A 25010-nucleotide genomic window follows, 5' to 3' on the forward strand; every position below is an offset into this window, starting at 1 on the left:
ATTAGAAATTACTTAAAAATAAAACTTATGTGTTCTAATTCTTTCACAAAGACTTAAGTACACATAGATAGCCCCAGGACTTAAACAGTCAGTTTACCCTGAAACATGAAACAAGTTCCAAAGATACTGTATTCATTCAGTGTAATTCTGATGAATCTCCTCCCTTCCTCCCTCCCTCCCTCCCTCCCTCCCTCCCTCCCTTCATCCATTCATCACACTTGACCAAACACCAGCTGTGCAAACTCTATGGTCATTCCCCTGCTCAAAAACTGCCCAGGACTCCTCAGTGCCTACCAAACTTCTTAGTTTGAAATTCAAAACACAATTTCTCATACACCCACGATTCCAGGTTCTCCCAAACACTGCTCATGCCTTTGACTACACTATCCTCTCAGCCAGGAATGTTCTCTACTGCAATCAGCTCGACCCTCACCTCTACTTCTCCCTGTCAGTTATCAGGTCTCTACAGTGTGTTGACACTACCTTGCTGCCACTACACCTGCCTCTCTCCTCTAACACCCCAGAAAAGTGAAATGTATGAAAGACAAAAAGAATCTAACTTGGATTTCCTTCCCTAATTAAATACATTCCCTGGGCTGCAGGACAACCTCTCTATACTTCACATGCCAAGAACAAGTTTCTTTTTTGTAAAATCAGGCATTTTCACCCTAACTTTATTTATTTTCGAGAATATATGTATATTGTACAAAACTCCAGAGGTGCAAAGGAGTGTAGAGAGAAAAAGGAAGTGAACTAGGTCTTCCTCCCCAGAGACAACATTATCACTTCTATTTACCATTACTAATGCAAGATTGTTTTCTATTATAAACAGAGTAGTTCAGGCACATTCTGCTTTAGTGCTTGTTTCTTTGGGGAGAGAAAATGACCTGTGAACCAGACATTTAGGTATAATGTGTCTATAAGAAAACACATCATGAATTCTAAAGAACAAAATCTTTCTTTTCAGATGACTGTGGACACAACCTGGGATACAGTATAGTATTGTAAACAGAAAAAACATGGGTTTTGGCTCTTTACCAATGTGTGTCCGCATACTAGCTCAAAAACTAGGCATCTTAGGAAACATTACTTAACTTGTGAATTTTAGCTTTCTTACCCATAAAATAGGAATAGGTTCTTATGATGATCATATTAAAAATATGTTAAATGTTGCCCTGGCCAGTGTGGCTCTGTGGTTAGAGTGTCAGCCTGCAGACCAAGGGGTCAAGGGTTCGATTCCCGGCCAAGGGCACATACCTAGGTTGCAGGTTCAAGCCCCAGTCCAGGTTGTGCTGGGGGGGAGGGCAACCAGTCAATGTGTCTCTCTATCTGCCCCTCCCTCCTTTTCTCCCTCCCTCCCTTCTACTCTATCTAAAAATCAATGGAAAAATATCCTCCAGTGAGGATTAACAAAACAAAACAAAGTTAAATGCTTTAGTTTCTCCATGCCTTTAACCTTGTTTCCAACTTTCTTTGTGGAGTGTTTTCATTTAACTGCATCTGGAATATGTTTATTTTTAATTTTTTTTCTTTATTGATTTGAGAGAGAGAGGAAGGGAGACGGAGAGAGAAACATCGATGAGAGAGAACATCAATTGGCCACCTCCTGCATGCCCCCCCAATGGGGATCAGGACCACAACCTGGGCATGTGCCCTGACCAGGAATCAAACCAGGGACCTCTTGGTGCATGGGCTGACGCTCAACCATTCAGTCACACCAACCAGGCTGGAATATTTTTATTTTATTTTAAAATATGTTTTATTGATTTTTTTTTAGAGAGGGAGGAAGGGAGAGAGAAATAGAAACATCGATCTTGCTGCCTCCTGCACACCCCCACTGGGGATCAAGCCCACAACCTGGGCATGTGCCCTGAGCGGGAATCAAACCCAGACTTCTCAGTCCATGGGACGATGCTCAATCCATTGAGCCACACCAGCCGGGCTGGAATATTTTTATCTTAATGTATATCAAATATCCAAAGAAAAAACAGTGAAATTACCAAGAGTTTTATAAAAGGCTTCCATTCACAGAAATAAAGATTATCTAACAATTACCTTTTGCTCTTCTCTTTCTGTTGCATAGTGACACTTTTCAATTCTCCAATGCCTCAAGAAATCTCGAAGGTATCCAAAGAGGGTGAGTACACCATACCCCACATAAGTAAGCACAGCAACCAGCATGGGTGTTTCCTCAAAAGCTTCGTTAAATGGTCTTTTATACAGTCCTCCATTCTGTGTAACATGATGGATCTGAAAGGGAGATTTAAAATGCTTATTTCAATCACACTAAGAAAGACTGCTACTTAAAATCTAAGTAGTCTTTACAGATTTGTATAACTATAGCTTCAGAATTCTCTAAGTAAGTTTTTTAAAAGCCCACTAAGATCTAAGCAGGGCATATTTCTTTTCAATAGAAATAAGTTACATATAATTCAGATGAAGAGCAAACAAAGACAAACAGAGGAAGAGGTGCTGCCTAAGAACAATGCCTGGTTTCTATCATTACTCAATTTCATGAAATGAATCCTAAAATACTATGGTTGGAGAAGACATATTTTCCTTTGTTCTAATAAAGAAAACAAGAACATTTTGTAAAGTATGTGATTATCTAACCACTATGCTGTACACCTGAAACTAATACTACTGAATGGAAACCATAATTGAAAAAAATAAAGAAAACAAAAATATAAATCAACAAAGAGTAAGCCTATTCTGAAAAATAGTATATTAGCTTATAAATGAAGTGATCAAAAGTAAATTCAGTTTTGGAATAAAATAAGACATTTGTAAATGCTTTCCTGCTCTATGTTCTTAAAGCCACTCAGCCACAGTATCCCAAATACCAGCATTAGGCCCCTGTGAAAACACACAAAATGTTTACTTTTGTGAGTGGTCCAGCACTGTATAAAAGTAGAAAGTGGCCCTGGCCAGTTTGGCTCAGCGGTTAGAGCGCCGGCCTGCGGTCCGGAGAGACCCGGGTTCAGTTCCCGCTAAGGGCACGTACTTCGGTTGCAGTTTGTCCCCGGCCCTGGTTGGTCGTGCGGGTGGCAGCCACTCGATGTTTCTCTCTCTCTATCCCTTCCTCTCTCTCCCTCCCACTCTATCTGTACAAAAAATGGAAAAATATCCTCGGGTGAGGATAAAAAAAAAAAAAGATTAAAAGTAGAAAGTGAAATCCAACACAAGGGGAAAAACTGTTACAGTGATCAGTAACTGTTATGAAATCATTCTGCCCCCTTCATCTAAGTGTCCATTCAAACACTGTAAGAGTATTCCTCGTTTCATTCATCCTTTGGGGTACTTGAATTTTTTTTTTTTAAGTCCTCACCTGAGGACATTTTTGCATTTATCTTCAGATAGAGTGGGAAGGAGAGAGGGAGAAAGAGAGAGAAAAACATTGATGTGAGAGAGACACACTGAGTGGTTGCCATCCACACGACCCCAACTTGGGGTCAGGACAAACTGCAACTGAGGTATGTGCCCTTAAGGGGAACCGGACCTGGTACTCTGCAGTCCGCGGGCCGACGCTCCAACCACTGAGCCAAACCAGCCAGGGCCCCACTAGAGCATTTTGTATGTTAACCTGAATCTTTTTTGAAACAACTGAGAGCAGTAAGGACGGTTCATCAGAATTTACCAGGTGCGTATTTTTCACTTGAGCCCTAACCAAGAGTTATGAAAAGTCCCAAAGGAATAAGATTCTTGCCCTCTCAGGCAACCTGATCAGAGATATGATGTAAAATAATAAGAACAAATTAATAAAAAGTTACGAAACTATGCAAACTAACACACACACACACACACACACACACACACACACACACACACACCCAGGGCTAAATATGTTTTAGAATACTGTATCCTGATGTTAGTTTGGGAAAGCTACTTAAATGCTGCAAGTTAGAACAGTTTGGAAAAAAGAGTTGTCTTTGAAAAAGGAAAAACATTCAGATAGGCATGATACATGAATCTGTTGGTGCTGATTCAATTTCATGGCCTAAAGAACTTATGAGAACTATTTGTAAAACTGGTTTAAGTCTTCATCAATCTCTTCTCCAAAGGGGTGTAAGTTTGTGTCAATATATAATACTTAAACTTTTATGCAGAAGTAAGATTGCAATGTTTAGAATAGCTAGCAATGAGCCAATATCTGAAGATAGAAGGTTATTTCAAAATTAACAATGTAACACATAAGCTATTAAGCTGAACAAAAAATCAAAAGCACTCAAAACACACACAAAAAATAACATTCTGATCATTTCTCTTTTTTTTAATCCTCACCCAAGGACATTTTTCCATATTTTGTTCAGATAGAGTGGGAGGGAGAGAGAGAGAGAGAGAGAGAAACATCGACGTGAAAGGGACACATCGAGTGGTTACCAACCGCACGACCAACCAGGGCCGGGGACAAACTGCAACCGGGGTATGTGCCCTTAGCAGACACCGAACCCGGGCCTCTCTGGACCACAGGCTGACGCTCTAACCGCTGAGCCAAACTGGCCTGGGCCTGATCATCTCTTTAAAGAATTATATCTAAAAATACTTTGCCATACCAGTACCCAACTCTCCTTAACTCTGAAATTGTTTAAACTATTCTCTCTCAATTCAACATAAAGTAAAAAGTGAGGCAATTTTCAGAGCTCCTAAGTCTACCAAATGTGTAGCAGATTTATATGTCAGGAATGCTGTGGGTGGATCTCTTTAAAAGATATCTGCCAGGATTTGAGACACACCCAACCAGCAGGACCAAGTAAATGCAAACAGTTGGTTGGACTGTCTAGGAAGGAGGAAGTTAAGCCATTAGTTTGCTTTTAAATACTATGTGATTCTATCACAGCCACATTTAAAATTAAATGCATTTAAAGGAATTGAGATGTGGCCTCAGTCAAAAACACAGGTCACTCTTCTGTTTCACTGAATCTGCTGCTGATCCCATCTAGCACAGTCTTCATTTCAGTTATTATAGTCTTCATCTCTGCCTGGGTTTATTTATTTATTTTTAATGGTTTCTCTCTTTGTGTAAGTTCTCACTGAGTTCATCTATGTTTTCCCTAAGTTCACTGAGCATCCTTATAACCAGTTTTGAACTCTTTATCTAGTAGATTGCTTGTGCCCATTTCATTAGTTCTTTTTCTGGCGTTTGTTTTGTTCTATCATTTGGAACATGTCTGTATCCTCATTTTGGCTGCCTCCCTGTGTTTGTTTCTACATATCAGGTAGGTCTGATATGTCTTCCAGTCTTGGCAGAGTGGCCTTGGTAGCAGTGTCCTGCGGGGCTCAGTGGTACAGTTCCCTGGTCACCTGAGATGGGTGTTCCAGGAATGTCCCTTGGGGGGTTTATGTGTACTCTCCTATTGTAGTTGAGCACTGATTGTTGTTGGCTCATCAGTGAGTGGTACTGGCCTTTAGGCTAACTGGTTGATGACTAGTCAGGACAAACTGTTGTGGGGGGGGAGCTGACCCCACAGAGTGGGATTCGCTTTAGTGGGACTCTGGTGCCTGCTGGAGTCTACCCTTTGGTTGTGTGTGGAGCAGGTTGGGTGAGGCTCTGGTGAAAAATACAGGTCACTCTGATTATGCAAGGTCAGAATGGACAGCCTAACTGATATGCAAACTTCTGAAAAGTTTTAAAAAAGTCTCAGAACTCAGAGAGAACAAAATTATATTAATTTTCAAGTACTGGTGCCAAATGTTATCTCTGACATTAGCATCTTATACACAGTACATACATATACAGTGGTCCTTTAGGGAAAGCACCAGGCTTATTATTGTTTTTAATCCGCACCTGAGGATATTTTTCCATTGATTTTTTTTTCAGATAAGAGTGGGAGGGGAGGGAGAGAGAGAGAGACAGAAACTTCGATGTGAGGGAGACACATCACTTGGCTGCCTCCCACATGACCCTGACCTTAACTGAGAATTGCCCTTGACTGGTACGTGCCCTTGACTGATACTGCCCTTGACTGGGAATTGAACCTGTGATCCTTCAGTCTGCAGACTGATACTCTAGCTGCTGAGCTAAACCAGCCAGGGCACCAGGCTTATTTTGCTCATTATTACACATCTAGCACTGAGGATGGCTATTTATTAAGTGCTAACAAATAGTAAGTACTCAATAATGTTTCCTTTTATTACCATCAGTATTACAGAAAGCAGCACTCTATGGGATATTTGATGAATGAATGAAAATACATGTTATTATCACTCCTCAGCCTTTTGGCTAAGATCGAGTGCAGAGGTCTACTTTTATCAGTTTAACATCTGTTATATCCTCCATCCGAGGACAATACAGCAAACAGATGTCTGCAGCAGGGAGATGGACTAGGAGCTGCTCTGTCTGCACTGCACATCAACTGGATATTGCAGTAGATCTCCGGGAACAGTGCAGGAAAAAAAGAAAAGAAAATACACATTATGCTCTTTGCTCTTTAAAAAATAGGTGCCGCCCTGGCCAGTTTGGCTCAGCGGTAGAGCGTCGGCCTGTGGTCCAGAGAGACCCGGGTTCGGTTCCCGCTAAGGGCACGTACCTCGGTTGCAGTTTGTCCCCTGCCCTGGTTGGGTCGTGCGGGTGGCAACCACTCGATGTGTCCCTTTCACGTCGATCTTTCTCTCTCTCTCTCTCTCTTCTCTCTCCCTCCCACTCTATCTGAACAAAAAATGGAAAAATGTCCTCGGGTGAGGATTAAAAAAAAAAAAATAGGTACCATGTTAGAAGGGGTTAAGTAAGTTGCAGTGATTATATAATTAATATTAGGACATTTCTAGAATCTAGGTCTGATATTGTTTAGTCTCAACTGAATTGGAGACCAGGTTCACTCTAAACAAAACACAGGCTACAAACTCATACAGTGTTAACAAATTCTGGATTCACCATGCAAGAGAGCTCTTAAGGGGCCTTTCATTCATTCTAACTTAAGAATTACACTGTCAACAAAGCAATCAAGAAAAATACAAGCATATCAGTCCCTCCAGGTTAAAAAAACAGAGAGTCTGTCTACATTAAGCAGACAAAAGTATGACACTGTTCGTAGTGTTACTAATCAAGGGGAGATATAAGAACTCTAATCAATACCAAGATGTACTTGCTTAAGCATTGTTATTTTTCAAGAAAATGCAAAAAAAAAAAAAAGGGGGGGGGCAAAGGAAGACATTTTTCAGTCGAGACTATAAGCACATCACCATAAAACACATTAGAGAACAAATACCATACTTCTAGGTCACTGAAAAGGCACTCTCAACCAAAGCAATAATGGGATGCGGTATAATCAAAAGATAGAAACACAAACTTTATATGCACTGAAATCGTCTGGAAGGAGACACAAGAAATGAGTGGGGAGTGGAATGGGGAAGGAAGCATATTTCCTACTTATAACTCTCTGAATTGATTTTTCATTTTTGTTTTTAAAATGTTTAAACTAAATTTCCTCACTGATTTTATTCACTATTTGGACTAAAACAGAGTTAATAAAAGCACAATATACCTCTTATCCTAACCTCAGGTCATCTCACAGTCTACAGACACTAGAAAATTCTCACCCAATTGTTAGATCTCAAATGGACTTGACAAGCTCTTGAGTAAACACAAATCTACATTTCAATCCCCAGAACTCCCCATTTACATTTCCACCTGCCTCCTACATAGCCCCACCGAGCTCAACAAGTCTGAAGCGGACCTTATCTCAACATCTTAACTCCTCCCTCAACTCAAAACTGATCCTCCTCTCCTGTATTAGTACCTGGTTGACAGAATCGCCATCCAGTCTACCCAGTCTCCCAAGTTTGGAGTCATCTTTACCTCCACCTTATTTTCTAGCTTCCATCTAAAAGTAGTAATGAATTTTCAAGCCTTAGTTCAAGACTTTCTCATGAGGCAACAGGGAGTTTTAAGGAGGTTGGAGATGTTGGAGGTACTGGAGACACAGTATGTATACAGGTATAACATCATGGAGCTGTACAACTAGCATATTTCATGCACTTAACTGAATGTGTGTTACTTCTCAATTTAAAAAACAAAACCTCAATGCCTCTTCCTTCAGTGAACTTCTGCAACACCCTCCTTCCCATAGAGTCTCCCTGCCACCAAGACCCTCCCCACACTCCAATTATCCTTCCAGTCACACCAAACTTCTTACCACAGTCTTTCCAAAAAGAATCCTCCTCTACAAGGAGTGAAAATCTTCTAACAGTGGTAAGTCAATGACTAGTGTCCAACCCTGAAAAGTCAAGAAGCAGTAATATAAACATGTTAGTGAGAATATGAGGTAAACTCCAAAAGAATCTGCTCAAATAGAAAGTAGTTACTTCTGAAGATGGAGAAGAGGGGTAGAAGAGACCAGAAGACTTGTATCTTTCAAAACAAGCCTTGTGGAACTGTCTGATGCTTCAAACCAAGTACTACAGGTAAGGGTTGCTAGTTCCTAGGTCCTACAGCACTGGATCACAGAGCTATTTTGGCTGTGAATGTACACTATTTCCAGGACAAGAAAAGAATGACTCCAACAATTCAGAGATCATCAGGGTGCCGGGGGGAACTTTCCTCAGATTCAACCATTCAGAGTAGCAGCCTGGACCATGGGGGATTGGGACAGGGGTCACAGAACTCCATACTTCAACAGGTCCAGAGGGCAGGGCATGGGGGCGGGTATCTCGAACCAAAAAGCATTATTCTTTTTCTGTTTGTTAATCCTCACCCCAGGATATTCCCTCCACTGATTTTTTAGAGAGAGTGGAAGGAAGTGAGGGAGGGAGGGGGGTAGAGGGACAGGGAGGAAGAGGGAGGGGGACAGAAACATTGATAGGAGAGACACACATCGATTAGCTGCCTCCCAAATGCACTCCAAGGGACTGGGGCCAGGGATCAAACCTGCAACCTAGATACATGTCCTAGACTGGGAATCAAACCAATGCTCTATCTACTGAGGCACACTGACCAGGGCCAAAAAAAAAAAGATTATCCTTGAGCCTTAAGATCTCATGAAATTTGCCTTGCTAAATTTTGGACTTGGTTGGGACCCGTTACTCCTCTCTTCCCTCTGATGTCTCCCTTTTGGAATGAAATTGTCTATCTTCAATCTGTCCAAACACAGTATTTTGGAAGCATGTAACTTATATGGTTTCACAGGTTCACAGCTGGAGAGGAATTCTGTCTCGGGGTAAATTACCTTGCATCTCATATCAGATTTAAATGGTATTTAGATGAGGCTTTGGACTTGAGATTTCAGAGATGATGCCAGAATGAGTTAAGACTTTGGGGGCTACTGGGATGGAATTCATCTATTTTGCATGCAAGAAGGACATGATTTGGGGGAACCCATGGGCACAATGTTATAAGATAAATGTTTGTGGCAACCCCTCCCCCCAAATGTGATATTTGAAGGTGGGGCCCTTGAGAGGTAATTAGGTTTAGATTAGGTCATGAGGGTAGGACCCCCATGATATGATTAGGGCCCTTATAAGAAAAATTAGCAGAGATCTCCACTGAGGAAAGGCTATGTAAGCATACTATGAGAGAGGGGCCATCTGCAAGCCAGAAAGAGGACCCTCACAAAAATCAAATCTTGATTCTTGGACTTCTTGGCCTCCAGAACCATAAGAAATAAATGATGCTGAATCTCCCCAGTCTATAGTATTCTGTTTCAGCAGCCTGAAATATGACAGAGGTAAAGAGACATAATGCATACAATGTACTCTCAATTGGTTTAGGAAAAAAATTACCATGTGTTTCTGCATTTGCACATGTATAAAGGGAATAACAGAATTTTCTTCATAGACCGTTTGTGAGTCAGCTGTATTTAGAATGCACCTTTAGCTTTTTTTTTTTTTAATCCTCACCCGAGGACATTTTTCCATTTTTTGTTCAGATAGAGTGGAAGGGAGAGGGAGAAAAACACTGACGTGAAAGCCCGCATGACCCCACCAGGGCCGGGGACAAACTGCAACCGAGGTACGTGCCCTTAGCGGGAACCGAACCTGGGCCTCTCTGGACCGCAGGCCGATGCTGCAGGCCGATGCTCTAATCGCTGAGCCAAACAGGCCAGGGCACAGAATGCATCTTTACCTTTTAATACTTCACTGTGCATATCTTCAAAACAGACATTCTTTTTTTTTTAATGCTCACCTAACGATAGAGTGGGAGGGAGAGAGAGGAAGAGAGAGAAACATCGACATGAAAGGGACACAGAGAGTAGCCGCCTCCCACACAACCCAACCAGGGCCGGGGACAAACTGCAACCGAGGTACGTGTCCTTAGCGGGAACCAAACCTGGGTCTCTCTGGACCGCAGGCCGACGCTATAACTGTTGAGCCAAACTGGCCAGGGCCAAAACAGACATTCTTATATAACTACAGACCAATGAACAAAATCAGAAAATTGATAGACTACTAATAACTAACCTGCAGACAATTTTGCCATTTGTCCTAATGATGTCCTTTACAGCAAAAGAAAGTCCCGGATCACCCTGGCTAGGTGGCTCAGCTGGTTGGAGCGTCATTCCCATACGCCAAAGTTGGGGGTTTGACCCCCGGTTGGGGCACACACAGGAGTCAACCAAGGAATGCACAGATAGGTGGAACAACAAGTAGATGTCTCGATGTCGTGCGCTCTCTCTTTCTCTCTCAAAAATCAGTAAATAAAAAATGTTAAGTAAAAAGAAATTAGGAAATAATAAAGTCCTGGATATGTGGCTGCATTCTGTCTCTTTAGTTTCAGAAAAGAAAAAAAAAAAGATAAGTTTTGTTTACACTGTAATCTGACTTGGATGGCATGGTCCTGAGCAGAGGTTTCAAGAATCCCATGAAAGGACACAAATAACAGTGTAATGATACAATAATGAGAAAGTGATTATTGGGAAACAGAGCATACACTTCTAATGTGAATACAAAACCACATAGGCATCTTTTTTTAAAGCAAATAAATGTGACAGTAGGGTGACAGAACCTGCCCTATCACCACAGAAACTGCCCACCTGATGGACAATTTGGAACATTGTATTTTTAAAAAATTAATGTCCAATACAAACTACTCATTATTCTTCAACAATCAAAGGACTGTTACTATGCCTTTTCCAATATATAAACCCTATTCATTTCCAATGGTATAGCCTCTTGTTCCCTAAAAGAAGTTTTGCTGAAATGGCTTTTCTTGGAATTGCACTGCAATGTACTGGCCTCTCCCTACTGCATACCATGCATACTAGAGAAAATAGTTCAGAGTTTTGTGCCTGTCACACAAGCTAGTCCGTGTTCTGAATGTATATTTTCAGAAGTGTTTTGTTTTTGAGCACATTTTAAAAAGTAGGGAGCACACTTTTTTTTTTCTTGCAAAACAGGATAAATTCCCTAATTTCTGTCAATAAATATTTCATATGAAAAGCACTGAAAAGTGCTTCCAAAGCTATCTGTAAACAAATTCATATTTTGACATTACTACTTTCCTACCGAAAACCCAAAAATGGAGACCTCAAAGGATACGTGCACTGCACTGGGCATGGGTGTGACCACTCTCACTTGCCACCCACATCTCCTCTGCTGCACTTTCCTATCCCTAGATAACATCATGGCATAACTGACGATGTAATAGTCAGATCTGAATGCCAGTGTAGCTCTGCCACAAAGGCTGCATCGCCAGCAGAGCTCTCTTCCACCTCCAACGTGTTCTGGGCCTGTAACACCACACCCTCCACTCAGTACTCCACTCACTCCACTCAGGTTTTGTAATGGACACCAGCTGGACAGGCAAACCAGTTGACATCAATTTCTCCTCTCTGGGAATACGCCCTGATACATAGGAGTGGGCTCCTGGGGTCACATCTGTGCAATGTGACTGACACAGGGTAAGCACCTATGTCAAAATGAACCCAACAACCCCTCTCATTGGGATTTAAGAGTCTGAAGGGCACTGGACCAACATCCTGGAGGAAAAGGTCCATAAACTCCTGCCACTAAGGTCCCAATTGCTGTACCATGTATTGGACTTCTGATTTTCTGAGACTTAGATGTTTAATCAGTTCCTCCCTGGTCCTGTTTTTTGTTTGTTTGTTTTGCACACCTATCATCCTTGAAATAAATCAACTTTTTGTTTAGCTAGAGTCAGTTTCTGCTGTTATCAACTGAAAGAACTCTAATACAGATTTTATGTTAAAATCCCTTAGAACTTCTTTCATACACTTACTGGGTATTTATATGTTAATAGCCTGCAAAAAGTCATTTTTTAAAAAATGGCTCCCAACTTTGTCAATGTTGTGCATTTGGAACACTGTTTACTATCTTATCTAGGATAAGGGCTACCTGGTTCAAAATTGTTAGTAGGTACTTCCCTATATTGACGGACATCATATTCTAATTGCCTGCTACAACTAACCTCTCCTCAGGTTCTCATTAATACACATGAAGACAGACCCCCCATGCCAAAAAAACCCTCAGAACTAGTATTTAAAAAAGGGCAACAGAAGACCATAAATAAAAATTTAGACAGTATCTAACTACAGAGAACATACTCATAACCATTAAACAAGACTAACTCTTTCACGGCAAGAACAACCTCAAACAAAAAGTATTCAATTATTGCCCTGGCCGGTTTGGCTCAGCGGTTAAAGCGTCGGCCTGCGGTACAGAGAGACCCGGGTTCGGTTCCCGCTAAGGGCACGTACCTCGGTTGCAGTTTGTCCCCGGCCCTGGTTGGTCGTGCGGGTGGCAGCCACTCGATGTGTCCCTTCACGTCGATGTTTCTCTCTCTCTCTTCCTCTCTCTCCCTCCCGCTCTATCTGAACAAAAAATGGAAAAAAAAAAATGTCCTCGGGTGAGGATAAAAAAAAAAAAAAAAAAGTATTCAATTATTTAATACAAGACTTTAGGAAAACTGACTATTTGGAAAAATAACTAGTGAGAACTACCCTTTTGCACATACAGCACATGTCTCCAACAGGTAGTTCTATTACAGTCTAATCAGTGATCACAGGCCAGGTTTCTCAGCTCAGCTTCTTGGCATTTCAAATCAAGGTGAGAAAGGCAGGCATGGCAAGAAGTCAAGCACCAACCAGCATCTCACAGCATAAACCCCTTGTAAGACTATGGGAAGTGGTGCTGCAGAAGTCATTACTGGCCATGCTGCTCCCGAGAAGAGTTATTGGAAAGAGGACTAAATACACTGAAGTGTATCTGTGCCATTTCCAGACCACTAGGAATGTCACTGGCCACTTCCTACTCTTCCTCAGGAGCTGTCAACCCTTCCTAGTAAGAACACTCAGTAAGCCCCTATTGTTTTTAACACCTGTAAATGTGAAACACTAAGAATTATTTCTAGCCCTGATTGGTCCGGCTCAGCAGTTAGAGCGTCAGCCCGCAGACCAAAAAGGTTTCGGGTTCAATTCCGGTCACGGGCATGTACTTCAGTTGCGGTTTGTCCTGGCCCTGGTTGGGGTCGTGCAGGAGGCAACCAGTGGATGTGTCTCTCTCACAATGATGTTTGTTTCTCTCCCCCTCCCCCACTCTATCTGAAGATAAACAGAAAAATATCCTTGGGTGAGGATTAAAAAATTATTATTACTATTTCTAGGGTTTCTTAAGTAGCACATGTACCACAACCTATTTCTCCTATATGTTTATAACATTATTTTGGGAAACTGGTTTTCGTCAACCAGCAAGTAAATATGAAATATCATACTAAAATTAATACAAAAAAATAGAGATAAATACATACTCAACACCTAGATTTTTCAAAAGTTAACAAGTAGTTTATATGCCTTAGAGATTATTTTTTCCATAAAATAAAACACTGAAGTTACCATTCATTCTTTCATTCATTCATTTACTCCATTAATACTCACTGAGCCCCTATTATGAGCTAGGCATGATCTGAGCACTAAAATACATACACTCCAGTGAGAGAGCAAGAAAATAAATAAGCAAAAAGATACACAATTTAATGTCAGGCAATTATAAGTGCTATAATTAGAAAAAATCATAAGAGAGAGTATTTTACTTTTTTTTTCTTTATTGATTTTTTTTTTTGAGAGAGAGAAGAAGGGAGAGGGAGAGAGACAGAAACATCGATGAGAGAGAACATTGACTGGCCACCTCCCACATACCCCCCACTGGGAATTTGGCCCACAACCTGGGCATGCGCCCTGACCAGGAATCGAACAGGCAACCTCTTGGTGTATGGGTCAATGCTCAACCACTGAGCCATACCGGCGGGGCCAAGAAGAGCATTTCATTATAGGATGAAAGGGGTAACAGAGACCGATGTGGAGTGGGGAAGAGAAATAAGGAAAAAACGTTTTCCAAGCCAAGGTAACTATAAGGGCAAAAGCTTTGAGGCAGGCATGCTTAATGTGTTCAGGGAAGAGCAGAAAGGCCACCTTGGCTGAAGCGCAGTGACCTGGCAGGATATGAAGTCAGGGAGGTATGGGAGAGCCACATGATACAGATGTTTCATAAGTCGATAGATACTTTTTTAAAAATATGTTTTTATTGCTTTTTTAGAGAGAGAGGAAGGGAGAAAGATAGAAACATTGATGTGAGAGAGAATCATAGATCAGCTGCCTCCTATACACTCCCATTGGGGATTGGGCCTGCAACCCAAGCCATGTACCCTGACCAGGAATCAAACCATGACCTCTTGGTGCACGGGATGATGCCCAATCCATTGAGCCACACCAGCTGGGCTTGACAGACACTTTGTATTTTGTTGTCAATGATAGGAAGTCTTCAGGAGTGTATCATGATCTGATTTATATTTAAGAAGTTCCCCAATCCTCCCCGCCAGTGTGGCTCAGTGGTTGAGCGTTGACCCTCACTAAGAGGTCACCAGTTCAATTCCCGGTAGGGCACATGCCCAGGTTGTGGGCCTGATACCAAGGGAGGGGCATGCGGGAGGCGGCCAATTGATGTTCTCTCTCATTAATGTTTTTATCTCTGTCTTCCTCTCCTTTCTTTTCTCTCTAATATAAATAAAGAAAAAAAAAAGTTAAAAAAAAAAAAAGAGGAAGTTCCTCAATCCTTTTAAGAGGTTTGCCTTGGGGAAGTGCTACTTCCCTTCTTCCCTAGAAGTATAAAAGCTACCCTTAATTTGGCATTTATCATTCCCATAAATTTAAAAAATACCTTTACAAATACATAGCCCTGAACAATACAGTATTGTCCTGCATGTTTTTAATACTTACATTCAGTATGTATCTCTCGGCAACTTTTAATAGTATGTACCTGAGATTTACCCATGTTCATAATATAGATTGATTCATCTTTTAACCGCTGTATAGTATTTTATTGTTATGACTATGCCATACTGTTTTTTTGTTGATTTTTTGTGTGTGGCTATTCTCCTACTAATAGACAACTAGGTTATTTCTAATTTTATAAATTATATTTTTACAGTAAACATTCTTAAATATGTCTCCTGTGCCCATGAGAATTTCTTGTGAAAACATTATATTATGGACTGAAACGACCCACAAAATTTATATGATGAAGTCCTAACCCCAATACCTCAAAATGTGACTGAATTTGGAGATAGGGCCTTTAAAGAGATAATCAAGTTAAAATGAGGTCATTAGGGTGGGTAATCCAATGACTGGTATGCTTATAGGAAGAAATTTGGACACAGAGGGAAGACCTTGTAAAAATACAGGGAGAAGAGGCTCACCTACAAGTCAAGGAGAGAGGCATCAGAAGAAGCCAACGTTGCCTAAACCTTATCTCAGACTGTTTCCACAACTAGGAAAAAAAACATTTCTGTTGTTAAAGTACCCAGTCTGCAGTACTTTGTTATGGCAGCCCTAGCAAACTAAGTGTTCAAATTGTGGGTTACAGCCAGTCAATCAGTGGTTCATGATATCAATTGAATGGTGTGTGATCAGCGTATTTTAAACTTTCAGTTCAAAACTTTCATTGAGTAGTACAGAATAAAGACTATTAGACTGTTGCATGGGTAAGCACTACTTTATGAACCTTTTTTTTTTTTTTATCCTTACCCGAGGACACTTCTCCATTTTTTGTACAGACAGAGTGGGAGGGAGAGAGAGGAAGAGAGAGAGAGGGAAACATCGACGTGAAAGGGACACATCGAGTGGCTGCCACCCGCACAACCAACCAGGGCCAGGGACAAACTGCAACCAAGGTACATGCCCTTAGCGGGAACCGAACCCGGCTCTCTCCAGACTGCAGGTGGACGCTCTAACCGCTGAGCCAAACCGGCCAGGGCTGAAACTTTTGTTTCAGTTATATATGTATGTAGATACAAAATATGTAAAGTACATAAAATAGACACACACGTGTGCACTGGGTTGTGATATAAAAATGTTATTTCTTGGTGTGGGTTGAAATAAAAAGGTTTGAAAACCTCTGCTATCATATATATCTAGATAGAAACTTAGGACAATCATTATAAATATGCTTATTTCAACTTTTCGAGAAACTGCCAAATTGTTCTCCAAAGCAACTGTACCAATTTATAGTAAGAGCACCTACATACAAATTCCCATTGCTAAAACACTGTTAAAATTTAATACTGTCATATTTTAATAGCTTTCAAATTGGAAAAGATGAAAATAGTCACTGTTTTAACTTGCAGTAACTCAAGAACTAGTGACAATGAGCATATTCATATATTTATTTTCCAGTCAAGTTTCTTTTTCTGTGAATTCCAGTTCCTGTCTTTTGCTCATTTCCCCTAGACTACATGCTTATTTCACTATACAGTCGTCCCTCCTTTATCGCAGTTAATCAGTTCCAGACTCCAGTGGTTGCAACTGGCATTGAAGGATTCCTGGGGTGCTCGAATACATGGGCCTACAGTCCATACGTACAGTCATTTTATTTTAATTGTAATACAGGGGTGTATAATTGACTCAGACAACCAAGCGCATGCTGTATCATTTTCACTGTGTCGATCAACTTTTTAATGAATATATTTGAAAAAACCGCGATAGAGTGAAGGTGTGAAAGTCGAAGCATGGAGTGGCGAGGGACAACTGTACTTAGAAATGTTCAAAGAGCGGGCTGATTTACAACAAACCACATTTAACAATGAACCCCCAACACAGGGGTATCCCAATCTTTTAGGGCCCTATCATACACATGCATTATTTCTACAGTCAGAAGCAAAAATTGTTTTAACAAAAGGAAAGAAATACCTTAACATTCACAATGGGTCTTGAAGGTAGTCTTAAAGACAACAAAAGTAGCCCTGGCCAGTTTGGCTCAGCAGTTAGAGCGTCAGCCTGCGGACCAGAGAGTCCCAGGTTCAGTTCCCGCTAAGGGCATTTACTTTGGTTGCAGTTTGTCACAGGCCCTGGTTGGGGTTGTGTGGGTGGCAACCAGTCGATGTGTCTCTCTTAAATAAATGTTTCTCTCTCTCTCTCTTCCCCCTTCTCGCCCCCCTGCTCTATCTGAGGATAAATCCTCAGGTGAGGATAGATAAAATAAAAAAAAAAGAAAAAGACAACAAAAGTAAGCTAAATTTTCTGAGATTAAATGGGTCATGAACAAAAGGCTTACTTGCTTAATCAGTTACAAAATACGAATTACAATTATAGAAACCTTCTTAGAAGCTATTCAGAGGCAACTGACTTTTGAGGCCACAAACCATGTATTTAATCAAGGAAGGCACACCCACTCAGAATGCAAACACAGCCTCTACCCATCCCTCTCAATTGCCTATTCTGCCAATAAACACTGCTTCTTTCTTTCAAAAATAGAATCTAATTGAATCTCAACCAATTAACTATCTTGCTCATAGCACTACGAAGTTCCTAGGACATCTAGGCCAACGTAAAAAGCAGGCAAGTCTGTCTTCCCTGAATATCCAAGTTCTAAAGAACTACATTAAGAATACAGTGGTTTATATATTAAATACTGGTCTCATTTCCCAAGAATTTTTATTAGAGAATTCCTGAATACCTCAAATGACTCTGGAATCTTTCAGATCCAGCTAGTAAGAATCGAAATGTTCTTCCTGTTGGAACAAAAGCATTTGAAACAAAAATCCAGTCCCACAAGCTGTAAACAGTTACAACATTTTTGCAGAGCCTTGAGGTCTTCTGGTGTCTGTCTCATCAGGCCCTGTGAAACCTGAACAGGTATAATGGACATTCTAGCTACTCTTCCTGTTCCTGTCTTTTCATTTCTTTTGAGAGTTACTGTTTCTGCTCAGTAGAAACAAGCTCAAAAGCTCGTAGCTATTTAGTAAACCACCTTTCATTAGTTATTAATTTGCAACCTTCTAAGTACTGTATAAGTAGCAGGACCAGCAGTTTGTTCTTCTTGGCTTATTATTTAAATAAGAAAATAACTTGTACCCCAATTCCTCCTTAAGACAGAATCTTATTTATTTTGGTGGCTAGAAGGCTGTCATCCTTCTAATATCTCATTAAAATTGCTACTAAAGAAAAAAAGTTAGGTTCAAAACTATCTCAAAGGCAGACAATTTTTTCCCTTCTATACTTACTAATTAAGAAAAGTAAAATGGGTAACCACATCTCACATGTTCCATAAAGAAATCAAAGATCTAAAAAAAAAAAAAAGTGCTGTTAAGGAGCTTAAAAAAAAACACACCAAACTCTTGGAAATTAAGACCACGGAATACTGCAACATGGTGATGAGAAAATTTCCTGCAAATCCTCCAGAGGTCTTTAAAAATAGGATGGAATCATCTATCAAGATTACTTTTAATAAAGTCCTACAAGAGACAAAGGGACTGAATTACATACCCACCCCCCAAAGGTTCCTTCTAGCTCTAATTCTGCCAAAGCTTCCAATTCTAACTCTTCCAAAGTTTCTCTAATGCTAACTGCCACCCTTTACTTCCAATAAAGATGGACTCTCCTCTCATTCATCTGAATGGCAGAGAGGAAAAATTACTGCTTTATTGCTACTTTTCCTTGTGAAAACTCTGTGTCTACTGTCGTCATTAAAAAACAGTAATGTCACTCTGGGCAGTATGGCGCAGTTGGTTGATTCCCGGTCAGGGCACATGCCCAGCTTTCAGGCTCAGTCCCCTGTGGAGGGGTGTGCAGGAGGAAGCCAGTCAATGTTTCTCTCTCACATAGATGTTTCTCTCTCTCCCTCCCTCTCTCTTCCTCTCTAAAAATCAATGAAAACATACTTTAAAAAAATATATACAGTAATGTCACACCCATGAGGATGGCTACTGTAAAGAAAATAAACATAACACCCAAAACTTCTAAGATGTTTCTCCATTATTCACGCTAATGTATTTCCACACTCACAACACTTCTGACATCAGACTGGAGGACAAGGAGGTTGTGTTTCCACACCAGCAAGCAATACTTCGACAACAGCTCAGTGTCCTACAATTAACTCAATTTTAATGCTATTCACCTGGAGATATTGTCGAATCCCACAAGTTAAGGGCTCAGTCCCACAAGACTAACCTCCATCCCCCAACTTCAGATGTCAATGGCAAATCTAGATCATCACCTGTGTTTCTCAAGATCAGCTATAAATCAGAGATTCCCATGACCCCATCCTCCAGTTTGATTAATTTGTTAAGAGCAGTTCACAGAACTCAGGAAAACTATTTACTTACTCTTTACCAGTATATCATAAAAAGATATGATAAAAGATACAGATGAACATCTAATTTGAGATGCGTAGGGTGAAGTGTGTGGGAAGCGGTATGTTTAGCAACCTGGAAGCCCTCTGAACCACATACTGTTGGGAATTTTATGGAGGTGGCTTCATCATGTAGGCATGGTCAATCATTAACTCCATTTCCAGCCCCTCTCCCCTCTCTGGAAAATAGGAGGTAGGGCTGAGTATTCCAAGCTTCTAATCATGGCTTGGCCTTTCTAGTGACCAGCCTCATCCAGGAGCCCACCCAGAGTCACCTCACAGAACAAGACACTATGGTCACCCAGAACACTCCAAGAGAGTTAGGGACTCTGTGGTCAGGAATCAGAGTCAAAGACCAAATATTAGAACAAAAGATATTCTTAATACACTTACCACTTAGGAAATCACATAGGTTTTAGGAGTTCTGTGCCAGGAACCACAAACATATACATATATATATTTCCTATTATCTCACAGCTACCACAAAAAGAAAAACAAAAAACACAAACAGCCCTGGCCAATTTGGTTCAGCGGTTAGAACATTGGCCCAAGAACAGAAGAGTCATGGATTCAATTCCGGTCAAGGGCACATACCTAGGTTGCAGTTTGCTCTCCAGCCCTGGTTTCGGTTGTGTGGAAGGCAACCCATCGATGTTTCTGTTTCTTTCTTTCTGCCCCCGCCCCCCAACTCTATCTGAAGATCAATGGAAAAATATCCTCGGATGAGGATTAAAAACAAAAGAAAACAACAACAACAACAGAAAGTAACAAGTGATTCCATCCTAAGTTGAGGAGCATCTGCACATTTGTAACAGTGGAAAACTGTAACCCATCCCACTTTTCTTTTGACATTGTTTCTGTAAATGCTGACTCTGACTAACATGTAGCTTGTACATAAACAGCATATTTATATAAGAATCCTAGGAACTAACTTCAAAGATACAGACTCCAATGTTCAGTCATCCCAGTTCTGGGAAATTTGCTGACTTTCAACCATAGAACCAGGATGACAAAGATCAGGATGATGCACACTAGACTATCACTTGACCAGTTTTGAGGTCCTTATTGGAATGGACTGTACTGGACTGCATGTAGAGAACTTTTCACCCCCCTCCCCTAAATTTCTTTGTTCTGCTTTACCTCTCCCTCCTTATAAAAACCTCTGCCTCCCCCTGGCCTGTTTGGCACAGTAGTTAGAGCACTGGCCCACAGACCAAAGAGACTTGGGTTCAACTCAGGTCAATACTTCAGTTGCGGTTCACTCCCTGGCCCTGGCTGGGGTCGTGTGGGAGGCAACCAATCAATGTGTCTCTCTCACATCAATGTTTCTCTCTCTCTCCCCCTCCCACTCTATCTGAAGATAAATGGAAAAATATTCTCGGATAAGGATTTAAAACACACACACACACACACACACACACACACACCCTCAGCCTGCATTCAGAATTTGAGATGGGTTTGTGACAAGAGTTCCTCATCTCCTTAGGTGACCGGCACTTGAATAAAACCTCTTTCCTTTTTCACCAGCATTTGTATAATGAGTTTGGTTTTTGTGGTGGCAGGCAGCTGAACTTGGGTTCCAGTTACACATTTATTCCTTCAAACATATTAACATAGACTCTGGAGAGTGTAATGAGATCTTAGAAGCTTCTAACTTCACTCATAAAAGACAAATGTTAAAATGTGTGAGGAAATGAACATATATACTTGGGTTTAAAAACTGTTGTACTCTAAATTTATATTTTAGTAAAAGCATGATGCACACCTGCACACTTAACAGCTTATACACATAAGATTTTTATAGCACACATACCCTCCAGAAAATGTGGAAAAATTGATCAGGGTTGGAGGACTAACATATCACTTTAATTAAAACAAAAACCACTTTAAAAATATATATATTTTTTATCCTCACCGAGGACACTTTTGCATCTTCAGATAGAGCTGGAGGAAAGAGGGAGGAAGAGAGAGAAACATCAACATGAGAGAGACACATCGACTGGTTGCCACCCCAACTGAGGCCAGGGACGAACCGCAAAGGAGATACATGCCCTTAGTGGGAACAGAACCCAGGACTCTCTGTTCCTTGGACTGACATTCTAACCACTTAGCCAAACCAGCCAGGGCTAAAAAATATTTTAAAAGATACTTTTGGCTCTCATGAAGTTACCAAAAATCTCTCTTCTGCTTAATAGGAAAGAAAAAACTCACAGACAATATTTCTCATATTAGTGTACGAAGCTATATACTTAAATTCTTTGTTTTAAAAAGACTTCTGAGCCCTAGCCAGTTTGGCTCAGTAGTTGGTGCGTCAGCCCGTGGACCAGAGAGTCCCAGGTTCAGTTCCCGCTAAGGGCACGTACCTCGGTTGCAGTTTGTCCCTGGCCCCGGTTGGGGTTGGGTGGGTGGCAACCACTTGATGTGTCTCTCTCAAATTGATGTTTCTCTCTCTCTCTCCCCATCTCTCTCTCTTCCTCCTCCTCTCCCTCCTACTCTATCTGAAGATAAATGCAAAAAAACAAATGTCCTCAGGTGAGGATAAAAAAAAAAAAGAAAGAAAGAAAGAAAAAAAAAACACTTCTGAAAGACTTCTAGAAGCAGCCCTAAACATTCTTTAGGACATTCCACTAGACCGTTCTTCCAAATGCCAGCATAGTGCTTTGAGAGGAATTTCCCCCCTCAGATATATTAGGAAAAGTCAGCCAGATGTTCGAGTCAAACAGATTTTTAAGTTTCATTTTAACAACTTGATATTTCTTCATCATATTAGTCAGCAGTCTCTGAAGAAGACTGCTTACTAAATTGTTAAGGATCATGGGAGGGAAGAATCTGATTTACTACTAAATCAGAATATAACTCCTATGTTAAGTGAAAAGAGCACGTAAATACAAAATACCTCAAAAGTGTGAATACCTTTCTCTTGATTTCCTTTTCCCTTTTAAATAACCCGCTCAGCCCTGGTGGGAGGCCAGTTGATTGCAGCATCATACCAATACACCAAGGTTGCAGATTCCATCCCCGGTTAGGGCACACACAAGAATCAACCAATGAATGCATAACCAAGTGGAACAACAAATCAATGTTTCTCTCTCTCTCTCTCTCTCTCTCTCTCTCTCTCTCTCTCCTTTCCCCTAGCTCTGAAATCAATAAACAAACAAGTAAATAAATTAAAAAACCCAATAATTTACCTGCAATCTATTTTCTGGCTCTTCCCTGGTAGGTTTCCCTGTTATATTCTATACCACAGTTTTGTCTTATTAGCCATTCACATGACAAGGAAAACAACTCTTTCCACTGCTTATAATGAGCCCATTCTTATCATTTCCTCTCTTACACAATTATATCTTTAGAAATGAAATCAAAGCCCTGGCCAGTTTGGCCCAGTGATTGGAGCATCTATCTGCAATCTGAAGGGTCTCAAGTTTGATTCCAAGTCAGGGGCACTGTACCTGGGTTGCTGGTTCAATTCCTGGCCCCGGTAAGGGGTCATTCAGGAGGCAACTAATAGATGTATTGCTCTCACATTGATCTTGATGTTTCTGTTTCTCTCTCTCTCTCTCCCTATCTCCCTCCCTCTCTCCTTTCCATTCTCTCTAAGAAAATCAAAGGAAAAAAAAAAACACATCTTTTGAATTTGAGTATTATATTGCCTTATGCCTTACAACTCCAGGGGAGGTCAAGTGTCATATATGTATTTTCCCCATCCCCAACTCTTACAGTCTTACTCTCTCAACATGACCTGGAGAAATGCTTTATTTTCTGTTTCACACCAAACAGCAACAGGCCTATCTATATTTACTGACTGGGGGAGAAGCCTGCCAGATACTGATGTTAAAGCCAAATTAAATCACAACAGTCACAAGCCTAACACAGGGAACTGACTACTAAGGGGGGCAGGGGGAAGTTTTCCTTAATATCTGAACAAGATTTATAAGTATTCGAGTCCATCGCAAATATCACAACACTCTCTTCCAGCAACACTGATCTTGCATCCTTTTAACCGGTTTGTCTTTAAAAACACATTTACAGCAGACTATGAACTGGAGAATTGGAAGGTTAGTAATTACTGTCTTCAACTGAGAACTTTTCAAAATATTTCAGAACTGGCTGGATTTGGGGGATGATTCATCCTTGGTTAATTAGTAGAGTCATCACAAGTCACCACCAGGTTAAACAATCCCCTTGAGCGACAGAACTGTTGCTCAAAGGGACCACCTAACTCAGCCTGGAGTCTGGGATGGGATCTCACCACGGGCTAAGAGCTTAATGCTCTTGAGGCACCGGACCGGGTTCACTTCCAGATCTGGGGTTCAACGTCTTGCTTGCAGGAGGGGTAGGGTATGTGGTAGGAAGTGGCTAATTCGTTCCCACCTGGTACCACCTCTTAACTTGCTATGCCTCCTGGGGCCCCCAGGACGGTCCTCCTTGGAGGGCTTCAGGGCTCGAAAAGGAAGCAACCATCTCGAGGGCATGAGGAAGGAGCCGCAGGAGAGCCGAGAGCCCCTAAGCGGTTCCTCCCGGGTCCGAGGAGTCGCCCCCTACCTCCGCTGGAGGGCGGCTCGCACGTCTGGCCAAATCGGGTCGAGGAAAGCACCCGGGCTTTGGGCACACCCCGAGCCTCCAGGGGCAGGAGAGGAAGACCTCGAGCGAGGAGAGATGGGGGAGCCCCGGTGCCGCCCTTGAGGCTCTGGCTCGGGACAGGCCCGGTCAGCGCCAGGACACCGCCGCCAGCACACCTGAGCCGCGCCGGCCGCCCGCCCTGCGGCCGGTCATCGAGACCCCCGCCCGGCCGCCAGGTCCCGGGTCCGGCCACAGCCGGCCGCCCGCTCCCACCGTACCTGGCCGTCTGCGGCGGCGGCGGCAGCCGCGCTGCTCCTCACGTACCCGTTCCGCACCTTCCCGTTCGCCACGCAGCCGTTCGCCGGCACCGGGCGACGGCAGCAGCACCCTCCCGGCTCCGGCCGCATGGTCCAGGCAGCACCAGGCGCAAGGCTGACTCTGTAGGCGGTGGCCGAAGCGGCGGCGGCTCCAAGTCCCGTTCCGCACCCCACCCAACTCCCCGAAACCGGAAATGGCTGCACGCTGCCGCCAATTCCCGGCTGTCACAGGGGGGCGGGGCCCACTCCGCGGAGGCCCGGCCGCCCACGGGAAGACCGGGCGGGGGTGGCGGGAGGGTAGTGAGCCTCCGGCTCGCTGGCCAATCTGGACCAGCCGGAGGCAGACCCATGCGGCTGCCTGGCCAATCACGGGCGAGAGGAAAGCGGCTCTCAGGTGTCCAGGGGCCTTCTGGAGGGACTCGTGGACTTGGCACCCGATTGGAGGCCCAAGAAGAGTCGTGGGAAAGGCTTGGCTGTTTAATGGTCCAAACTGAAGGGGAGGAAGGGCCCAGGAAAAGTGGCCAATGAGAGTGTGAGAGTAAAAAGGGGGCTGAGCCCGTCTTT

At 42.1% G+C, this 25010-nt stretch overlaps 1 protein-coding gene and 1 non-coding gene across 10 annotated transcripts in view; one reads left to right on the forward strand and one right to left on the reverse strand.

Moving 5' to 3' along the window:
• Window positions 1-24617, reverse strand: part of SPTLC2 (serine palmitoyltransferase long chain base subunit 2) — a 113136-nt gene extending 88519 nt beyond the window's left edge. The window contains exons 1-4 of one of the 9 annotated variants that reach the window (XM_036262141.1): window positions 18443-18480; window positions 8133-8213; window positions 2734-2856; window positions 2056-2252 (exon numbers count right to left, since the gene is read on the reverse strand). In XM_036262141.1, the coding sequence (XP_036118034.1) occupies window positions 2056-2181 (126 nt within the window). In that variant the 5' untranslated portion in view covers window positions 2182-2252; window positions 2734-2856; window positions 8133-8213; window positions 18443-18480. Of the gene's footprint in view, window positions 1-2055; window positions 2253-2733; window positions 2857-8132; window positions 8214-17895; window positions 17951-18442; window positions 18505-24407 lie in introns of those variants that run through there. The other 8 variants (XM_036262140.1, XM_036262142.1, XM_036262144.1 and 5 more) reach the window with 8 other exon arrangements.
• Window positions 6201-6393, forward strand: LOC118620951. The gene has a single exon (XR_004957593.1). It is a non-coding gene; the product is annotated as a U2 spliceosomal RNA (small nuclear RNA).
• Window positions 24618-25010: the final 393 nt, after the last annotated feature.

Source organism: Molossus molossus, unplaced genomic scaffold (genome assembly GCF_014108415.1).
Source record: "Molossus molossus isolate mMolMol1 unplaced genomic scaffold, mMolMol1.p scaffold_m16_p_1, whole genome shotgun sequence".
Classification (NCBI taxonomy): Eukaryota; Metazoa; Chordata; class Mammalia; order Chiroptera; family Molossidae; genus Molossus; species Molossus molossus.